This window comes from Erythrolamprus reginae, chromosome 2 (assembly GCF_031021105.1).
Source record: "Erythrolamprus reginae isolate rEryReg1 chromosome 2, rEryReg1.hap1, whole genome shotgun sequence".
NCBI lineage: Eukaryota > Metazoa > Chordata > Lepidosauria > Squamata > Dipsadidae > Erythrolamprus > Erythrolamprus reginae.
The window spans coordinates 282,246,368-282,256,529 of NC_091951.1; the positions used below are offsets into that span (position 1 = coordinate 282,246,368).

Here is a 10,162-nt window from a genome sequence, read left to right on the forward strand (position 1 = left end):
GTGATAAAGTATGAATAAATATAGCTCCTATGATAGAGACCTGTATGCTAAGGTAGTTTAGGGTTTTATGTAAATAGATGGCTATAAGTAATTTGAAATTCTGTACTTAACTAGAAAACTGGATCAATTCAGACTCTGAATGTAAATTGATAATCTACATAATATAAACATTCTAATTCAATTCTAAATTGACTTCAGTTTGGAAAAAAAATCAATTAAAAGACCTTAAAATGTCTATTATTGTTACTATTGTAAAACACAAATGTAGTTAGAAATTAGCAAAACAATAAAGCACAAAGCATCAGGATCCCAGTTTATATTGATGGTATCAAATCTTGGCATACTGAATTACAAAAAAAGAAAAAAGGAATATAGTGAGATATGTTCAAATCTTTCCACAACAAACATTTAAATTGAAGGATTTTCTTCAATCAAAATAGTTACCAAATATTAAAATTATCAAAATAATTGTTAAAAGGTATATGCAAGGACTTGTCCAGGAATTTGGGAGGAATTTACAACATACCCAAAGATCTCTACACTGCAATAAGAATTCATGACATTACCATGAATATAGATGTAAAATCCAGGCAACTTTTTATTCAAAGCTTATTAGGATTACAGCATTTTAATTTGTGCCAGAAGTACAGCTGAATCATACACAGCAGAGAATTCTTAAACGTCCTTTTTTAAAAATCCAACTTTTTACAAATGGTTATCTGGAGGGTTTTTTTGCCCAAATATGTATTTTATACATAATTGGTAAAGCAGCTTGACTTGCCTATAGCTAGGCAGAATGTGTCTTCAGCAAATACATATTTTCAATATGTAAATAAAATATTGAATTGGAGGGAAATGTTTGTGCATCATCAAACTAGGCCGTACTTTCATAACTGGGCAATATAATCATAAATTTACTCCTATAATGGCATCAACTGGATTTCATGAAGTGCAAATGTCTTTCTCTACTGCTAAATCAGATTCAGAGAAAGCATCAAAGTTTACATTGATTTTCTAAATGCTTTAATATAACTTTAAATGTAGCCCAATGGTCATAGTTGAAGTGCTTTGTTTTAAGGGTGAAGGTTTCAGAAAAATCGAACAACCCCCAAAATAAAACTATGTCAAATGTATAAACTGCACTAACTTTCTGGTTTTATAGTCATTTGCCAGCATTAATATATAATTCTAGGATATCGAAGTATAGCTGGAACTAGGGGGAAAAACATCTAGTACTAGCTTGGATCATTGAAAAAAAATATTTTGATAAATATCACTGATTTTATGTCCTTATACCAGAAACCTTGACTCTTCCAAGAATCAGAATTGTTAACCTATAATGCACTTGTATTCATTGTTTATACAGGTAGTTAGCAAGGCACGCATCTGACATATGATAAATTACTTATAACTATTTCTAATGTATAGCACTAGAACTTTTGTTTTCCTTTAGTTGATCAAAAGCACTAAGTGCTATACTACATACATCTTCACTTAGGGAAGGAATATAGCCTAAACATCTGACACTTGTAACTACTGCTGAAAGCTACAATTAGTGAAAACTTGGCATTTAAATTTCAGGTAAAGTAATAAGGTGGCATCACTCAAAACAAAACAAAAAACCCAAAACCCTATCTGCAGGAAAATGTTCTGAAGCAACATTTTAGTGTTTGCTAGTGAAATTATAAAATATACTTGAAAACCAACGCTACCCTGTAAGTATTTCTATGAGCAACACACAAATGCCATTGTTGCGAGGTTTAAGAGCTCTGACTGAAACCCATACTTGATGTTACTACAATTCCTAGAATTTGCAAGAGTAATCACTCGGTTATAGAAGAGTTCAACAATGTGCAAATATTCCCACATTTATAAAGGGAACAGTAAGTGCTGCTCAACCAAGACCTTTAAGGTATATATCCATAAAAGCAAAGTCAGCCTCCATGTCAGAAGTCACAAAGAAGATTTCAAATGAAAATCTATCCAATTCACCTATTCTGCCATAAAATTAAGACATTCTAGCATCTGTCAGTAATATTAGATAAAATATCTTCAAAACAGCATAGGTACATCACTGATTACATCCAATTTTTTTTTAAAAAAACTCTATTAATTCGCTTTGAATGTATGTACCATTATTCCCATACAGGTTCAGAAAGTGCTTCCTGTGAGAACTGAAATAAAGAATGACTGGCACCCTAACTTTAAACACTGTTTTTATGGAAGCAAATTATACTGGTTGCAGTGACTTACTCCCATGCAACTGTGATTAAAAGTACCCTAACCTTGCAAATCTAGCTTTCTGTAAGATGATCATGTTATACACAGCATCATACAATCTCCTATTTACAAAATACTTTAAAAGCTTTACCATATAAAAAGTGCAATTCTTTTACCCCATTTTCTAGGGTAACAACATTCTTCATAAATTCTACATAATAGCAGCCTATGGAAGCCAATAAGGTGCTTAGCTTATGCCAGAAGCTAATTTGTTTAAATAACAAAATTCAGTACATTTTGTTAATCCACAATCCAGTTCTTCTATTACTGTCGCAGTGGAGCTCCGGCCAAATTGGCAAGCTCAATGAGTGCCAGTGCCCCATGTAAGCGTTCACGCTGTTCTTGAAGGCGGCTACAAAGGGATGAATGAGCAGTATTTTTTTCTTCTTCTTCCTCATCTTCAGACTGAAGATATTCCATGGGATCTTGCTGCTCCTGGTCAGGCTTATGAATAGATTTATTTTTTAACACAGGAGTGCGTTGTTCTCTCATTTCCCAATACCTGTTAATAAAGATGAAACTGAGCATTAGAAAACCATTACTGAAATATTGCCAACTAGTTCCCAAATTATGAGAAGAAGTTGTTACAGTATAATTCCCCTCTCCCATCTGACCCTTGAGGTAATAAAGAATAGGAAGCTTTATTAGCACCCTGGCCATGGTTAAACAGAATAAAAAACTGTTGATTGACAAGTGAATGTCCAATCTCTCTCAATTCTTAATGCTGCATATGTAAATACGTACTTCGCCAGCCATTCAGCAACAGCTTTGTTGTCTGCACTTTGCTTTTTGTTCAATTTATCTGTAGGTTCTTCTCGTCTTAATTTTGCATAGGGATGCTTGGGACAATGGCGGTTTGCATGTGTGAATCTGCTTATACATCCTTAATTGAAGAAAGTATCAGTCAGAAATATAGTTAAAACAAGATGCCCCCCAAACAAAACACGAGGAATTTCTCTGTTCTCAGTTGGATTTCTGAAGGAACACAGAAAAGTGTGATTATCTTCGAAATCTGCCTCTTCCCAACATATGTAGCAAGGTTTTCTTTAACTATATTGTTAGATGCTCTCATGTTTTTTCAAGCTATTCATGCCTAAACATAGAATACCTGGTTCTAGTGAAATAAGATGAAAACTAGGAAATTTTGTTGCCTTATTTTCAAAGAGTTTTATTCACTGCAGTTTGAATGAAAGCAATTTTCTCACGACTCACCATTTTCTGCACAGACAAAAGGCTTCTCTCCTGTATGGAGACGCTGATGTGTTTTAAGTTGCCCACTTTGAACAAAAGCTTTCCCACACTCTGGGTAATCACACAAATAAGGTCTTTCACCTAAGGGGAAAAAATCCCTCTCTTGAGTTTCTTCCAGGAATTTCTTGCATAAAATAAACAAATTGTTTATTTTGCTAAAATTTGCCAGAACCTGTCTGAGTTATGTTGTAGATTGACCTCAACTTACAAACATTTAATAACAGTTCAAAGTTATGACAGTGCTGAAAAATATTACCTATGACCTATTCTCAAACTTACAATTGGTGTGACACCTTTCCAGTCACATGATCACAATTCAGGTACTTGGCAACCAACTCACATGATCATAATCTAAAATCTCCATCTTCTGACAAGCAGTCAATTGGGGGGGAGCCAGATCTGCTTAATGGTGTGTGCAATTCACTTAGTGGAAATATCTTAACATGATAAAAATTGTTGTAAAATTGAGTCCAGTCATGTAATGACTTGCTTACTGACCACATCGCTTTTTGACCAAAATTCTGGTCCCAACTGTGCTTTTTTTCAAGAGGCAACTGGACTTTGTTGTTCTTTGAAGACTTTTGCTTCTCATCCAAGCTTCTTCAGCTCTAACTGGATGGTGGGGAATGGAAGGATTTATATTCCTTGCAGACAGCTGGTCATTTGCATTCTTTTATAGAGTAAATGAGGCTACTTTGAAGTTTATCTGCTTACTCAGGGTTACCCGAGTAATACAAATGGCTTTGGAGCCTTCTTGGAACTGTTGAAATGACTGTGTTGTACAGGTCTGTCAAACTGGTGGCCTGAATGCCAGATATGTCATGCACAGGCTATGACCTGATTGAGTTTGACATCTGTGGTATTGTAGACTAGGGAGAGATGTCATATCCCATCCCCTTTGTTGAGAGAGGGATGTTCAATTTTGACATAGATGGCCTCTTTGATCCTATTTCAAATGAGTTGTCCTCTCTATCCAAAATGTAGACTTTGCTGTCTTCAAGAGTGGCCTTTGTCTTTAAATACATTCTTCTCCTGATAGGTTCTCAATTCGGTCCCAACTGTGGTTGTAAGTTGAGGATTATCTGTATTAGTTTTTAACTTTTTATTAGTTTGAAAGGATGCTAAAAATCTGAAACAGCTCAACTAAAGGGTTTTTCTTTTGCAAGTATGATGTTAATCCTTTTTTTAGTCCAATTAAAGTCTTTTTTTCTATAAAACAAACTTCCTATCACAGCCTCTTTAAAAAATGTTGCATTAAATTCAAAGATTTGTCAATAAGAGATAAAATTCAAAATTAAGCTTTAAGAAGTGAACAGAATAAAGTTCATGAAAATTAAGCACATGCATTTAGTCAAAAATTAAATATATATTATACATTTTTATTCCTTATAATACTATAGTGTTTATAAGTATTTATCTAGCTTTTTAATAGCTGAAAATTCTAAGGAACTAAGAAGACATTTATGGATTATTTCTCCCTATCAATGGAAAAACACAATCTACACGACACCCTAATCCCAATTCACATTATTTCAAGGTGTAACAAAATATTGGCAATTCAGATCTTAGTCTCCTGAAGTGAACAACTTTTGATCTATGATTGTTCACTGTCAAGTCCCATCTAATTAAAAATCTGATGGTTACAGCATGTCCAGAACTATGTTGTTGCATGACAAATCATTCTAAAGAAATGGGTCCAACAAGAGATATTGTTTATCCAGTCCACTTACCAGTATGAGTTCTTTTGTGGGCCTGCAAAGACTTCTCTCTTGGGAAAACTCTGTTGCAAACATTACAACGTATTCTGCTAGATGAATGCTCTCCCTCGCTTATTAGATCTCGGACTGTCTCTGCTCTTGGTCGGCCTCTTCTAATCCCATCCTAGTAAATTAAAAAGTCTGTTAACAATGTAAAACAATTATTTTTTGTTCTTAAAAAAGTACTATATTGTTTGTGTGTTTGTGAAAAAAAAGATATTTCTTAAGCCATAAAGAGTTACTTGTATACCAATTACCACCCTATTTGTATCACAAGGGTCTTCTCAGTCACTCATGCCCTTATCACCTCACGGTTAATTACTGCAATGAGCTCTGAATGGGGCTACCCCTGAAGAGTGTTCAGAGACTACAGTTGATCCAGCCACGCAAGCTGTTGTGGATACACCTAGGTACTCCCATGTTACACCTAACCTCTACGGATTGCACTGGCTCCTGATTGGTCTCCGGGCACAATTCAAAGTATTGGTCATTACCTTTAAAGCCCTACATGGTTTAGGGCCAGACTATCTAGGAGACCGCCTACCACATAGCTCCCAGCGAACAATAAGGGCTCACAGGGTTGGTCTTCTCTGAGTCCCTTCAGCTAAACAGTGTCGGCTGGGGGATCCGCAGGGGGAGGACCTTTTCTGTTGCTGCTCTCACTCTCTGGAACTAGCTACTTCCTAGGATCCAGACTACCCCAACTCTACTGGCCTTACTGGAAAGCTGTAAAGACCTAGCTTTTCCAGCAGGCCTGGGGCCATTGATCTGATGGTGTACCATCGAGATCCAGCCATAAACAGTGTGTATGGTTTTAACTGTGGGATTCAAATGGGTTTTTTTTAGAGCTTTTATTATTATTTATGTTTCAATCCTTGTTGTGAGCTGCCTAGAGTCCCTATGGAGATGGCCGGCAGACAAACCAAAATAAATAAATAAATAAATAGAGCCTTATATGGGATGCACTCCTAATTCAAGGAGCTCTATCCTTTGAAGGCGCTGTACATATAAAACCTGCTTTAGTTTTTGTGATGCTAAAGAACCTGCACACACACACCCCTTGACACAGCACCGGACATAATAGGCTCTTAAAATAAAATTAAATAAGCTCTGGTTGAGATGACACCGCTGCTGCTTCTTGTTGTTTTTCCCTTCAGAGGGAAGAAGGTTCAGGGGGCGGCAACTTTTAAAACAGCCTGCCTCACACTACCGCACATTTTAAAGTTACCCTGTAGGAGAAAAGCGCATCCGCCCAGAATTAAACGAGCGCCTGTGAAACTGGGGGGAGAGAGGGGACGAAGGCTGGGGACAGCACGCGCGCCACCTGTCACGCCGGAGCGTCTCGCGCGCGCGGCCGACATTTAAAAGAAAAGGGTGGTTTTTTGGCGCGCGGAGGTGTCGTCATCGGGAGGGCGAATCACCCGCTCGGAAATGACTTAACTGCAACCCCGCGAGACGCTCAGGAGCGAAAAGGGGTGGGGCCCCCGGGCTCCAAATAAGCTTCCTTTTAAACCGAAGCCCTTTCCCCCCCTCAAACCGTCGCTTCCCATGCTTACTCCTTCCCCGAGGACCCCGCCCCGCCCTCTCTGGCTCGACTCACCCTCAAGTGCCCGTTGCTCCCGGTCCCGCTGTCGGGGCTTCCCGCTTCTTCGTCGTCTCCCGCCGAGCGCTCTGCGGCGCTCCGGAGCCCCCCGCCGCCGCTACCTCCTCCCTCACGGAGCGGCTGAGACGCGGCTGGCGGAGGGCTGAGGGTGACATTGTGCGCGTTTTCCCCCCATCGCCACGGGTAGACCATGAAGTCGCTGAAGCCCGGGCTGGTAGGGATGGGTAGCGGCGGCGGAGGCTGCTGCGGCTGCAAGCACACGCGGGCGGGATCCTCTCTGGTGGCGAGCGACGACTTGACCGGAGTGGTTTTGATGACCGAGACCAAGACGCGCTTCGGGGAGCTTCCCGGACACACGATGACGGGCGGAGGGCCCGGCAGTTCAGACATGCTGCGTTGGTCCGAGAGCCTTTTGCTCCGCGTCGCTGGGTCCCGCTTGTATCCCCCAGGCGGCGGCTTCCCTTGGCTTTTTCTTTCAGTGGCCGAAACAAGGAACACCTCAGATGTGCATGACAAGGAAGATTCCTTCGTGGAGATGCCACAACCCCGTGCAGTCTCTGCTCAGCTGCCTGAAGCAAATCAGCGGCTTCTCACCATTCAGCAGCGCTACCGAGCCCAAGACTTTCCCGCGTTACATTTCGCGCCTGGGCGGAACCAATCCTCGAATCGGCTGCGCACGTCATTGGACTGACGGCCCCTCACAGCCAATAATTAAAGGAGGTGACAGCTACCACCCTCGGTCTGAAGGCAGGCCGCTTAGGAAAAAGACGCGCTGGGCGTGGCCTCGGGGTATTCGGGCTCATCCATTGGCCGACATTTTTCGACACTAGCAAACAGAATTCGAAAGTTGCCTGGGGAGGGCGGGTCGCCGGCATTCATCAAAGCCGCCCTCCATCTTTCCCCAATGCGAGCGGTCTGATTACGAGCGGGAAGACTTGGCTAGAGGGAGCGTCTCTTTTAAAAAGTAGTGACAATATACCGCAAGCATATTTTGGCAGCAGACGCTTGGATCCAGACTTTGCTAAAGATCCCTCAAGCCCAGCTTTCAAGGCGCGCTGTGCCGGGGTACCATGTGATCTCTTAAATCATATGATCTATTTAAAGAGCAGAGTGCGAGAACAGTAAACAGGAATTGCAACTTCGGAAGCTCTTCGGTTTAAACGAGAAGAGCCTGGAAAAAAACGCGGGAGCGAAGGTCTTCCGCGTAAACGGTACACGTGTGTTCTGATCTTGAAACCTGCCCGCGGCCCCCGTTAATTTACCCAGTCTCTGAAGTGAGAAGCTTGACGTCTTTTTGGCTCAGCTATCCACATCCAAGCATCTTAAATGTCTTTTTTTCCGGAATGTGTCAATATCTGAAATGAGATCTAGCTGTGCTGACACATGGCCTGGTTAATATAAAAATTGGATTTATTTGGAGCTACTTTTGAGGAATGTTTGGAAACCAATCAAATGAAAACAGTGGAAAAGCTGGTTGGGTGGTTGGGGAATCATATTAAAGTTTGCCAATATTAGGATAATTGCTCACCTGCTTTGGAGCACTTCAGTTTTTAAAATGATTTGAAGCCATAAGGAATTATTTCTGAACATTTTGTTGAGATCCTTTCTCACATTAATCCTGCTGCTCTCTACTATTGGATGAAAAAGCTTTACTTTTTTCCCTAACGATACAAAGATTAAAACTGCCTTGCTAGACCAATGTTATTCTACCATTTTATTTTTCATACTGACCAATCATGCCTTAGGGTTGCTTGAAAGCAGGGGATGGAGACTTGGCCACTTGTTTTCCAATTGATTTTGGAAACATGCTGCAGAGAAGTAAAAACGGCAGTCACAACTCTATTGTTGTAATCTTACCCCTTATCTGTGTGTATTCTAAATAGGGGGGTGGGGTAATAATGAGTCTTTAATATTAATAGCGTTCACTATGAACACAAATTAGCAGTCAGAAGATATACATGAAAACTCATGAGCAGATATAACCATACTTTCAAATGGGAAAGAGTGAGCATCTTAAACCAAGCCAAATAAAAAAACCCTAGAGAATTCCTGTAAGTCTGGCAAATTGACAATTCAGCCATCCACAGTATATGACTAACCAAGGAAACATCAAGACCACTCCCACCAACACTGACAGGGCAAGCCATTAGTATATAAAATGGGAGCAAAGGACACTCCCTACTAGCATTGATTATGTTACCTAGTTTGTTCATGAACGGCTGCAGTATCAAGGACCCCACACTAATAGATTTACAGGTCATCACAATGGTGAAGAAATCATGTGTATGCAGTGACATCACAATGCAAATCTGTGTTTTGTTTTTGTATTTAATTTCAGATGCAGGTAGGTAGATCAGTGGTGGTTTGCTCCCAGTTCTGCCCTGTTTAAGAACTGGTAGCACCGGCGGTGGGAGGCTCCACCCATCTACCTAGGATGCGCGGAAGCATCGAGTATGCATGTGCAAACCAGTAGTAAAGAGTTTTAGAACTCACTACGGAGGAAGATCATGTAATTTTTCTTGTCATGCCAAAACACATTTCTCCACTACCCATGCTTCTGTTGATAATTTTTTGGCATGTACCTTTTAGTTAGGAAGGTGCATATATGTGTATGTATATGTGTGTGTGTATGTATGTATGTATGTATGTATGTGCATATATATACAAAGCTGAACGGATCAGATCTGGTGGCCTAGAGGTTAATTCTCTGCCTTACAAGGCAGAGGCCCCAGGATCAAATCCCAGTAAGGCTAGCTGATGAGGCCAGAACAAGGCTGAAATAGCGCTATCCTAGTCTCCCTTAATTTTAAATATTCAGCAAAAATATGTGATACATACAGAACATAGTTTGTTGGTTATGAATAAATTAACTGCCTTGAAATGGCCCTGGGTTGGGCCTAGAGGCAAAAAGGAGCTGTGACGTTCCTTCAATATACCAGGGTGATCCAACAGAAAAAACATATAGCCCCTCCCTGGTACAAAGCTGAAGGGATCAGATCTGGTGGCCTAGAGGTTAATTCTCTGCTTTACAAGGCAGAGAGGCCCCAGGATCAAATCTCAGTAAGGGTATGGCTAGCTGATAAGGCCAGAACAAGGCTGAAATAGCGCTATCCTAGTCTCCCTTAATTTTAAATATTCAGCAAAAATATGTGATACACACACACACAATACTATGTGAGTATTTTTCCTTTTAAAATAATTTTTATGATTTTACATTATGACTTTGGTTGCAGATAACTTCTGTGACATACTAACCTCAGAAGGGCAGAAT

General features: G+C 40.3%; 1 protein-coding gene across 1 annotated transcript; it reads right to left on the bottom strand.

Annotated features, from left to right (window-relative positions):
- Nucleotides 1-574: 574 nt before the first annotated feature.
- Nucleotides 575-8,584, bottom strand: ZNF367 (zinc finger protein 367). Its single transcript, XM_070742794.1, has 5 exons — nucleotides 6,889-8,584; nucleotides 5,262-5,412; nucleotides 3,493-3,612; nucleotides 3,025-3,163; nucleotides 575-2,782 (listed from the first exon to the last, which is right to left on the bottom strand). Exons 1-5 carry the CDS (start codon nucleotides 7,279-7,281, stop codon nucleotides 2,545-2,547), a joined length of 1,041 nt encoding a protein of 346 aa, XP_070598895.1. The 5' UTR covers nucleotides 7,282-8,584; the 3' UTR covers nucleotides 575-2,544.
- Nucleotides 8,585-10,162: the final 1,578 nt, after the last annotated feature.

Bases quoted from the DNA above. Each gene is read 5' to 3' on its own strand.
- ZNF367 (XM_070742794.1), bottom strand. From the start codon at position 7,281: ATGTCTGAACTGCCGGGCCCTCCGCCCGTCATCGTGTGTCCGGGAAGC. The intron at 5,413-6,888 runs GTGAGTCGAGCC...TTAATTTACTAG, and splicing joins GGAGCAACGGGCACTTGAGG to GATGGGATTAGAAGAGGCCG. The intron at 2,783-3,024 runs GTACGTATTTAC...CTTTATTAACAG, and splicing joins GTTGCTGAATGGCTGGCGAA to GTATTGGGAAATGAGAGAAC.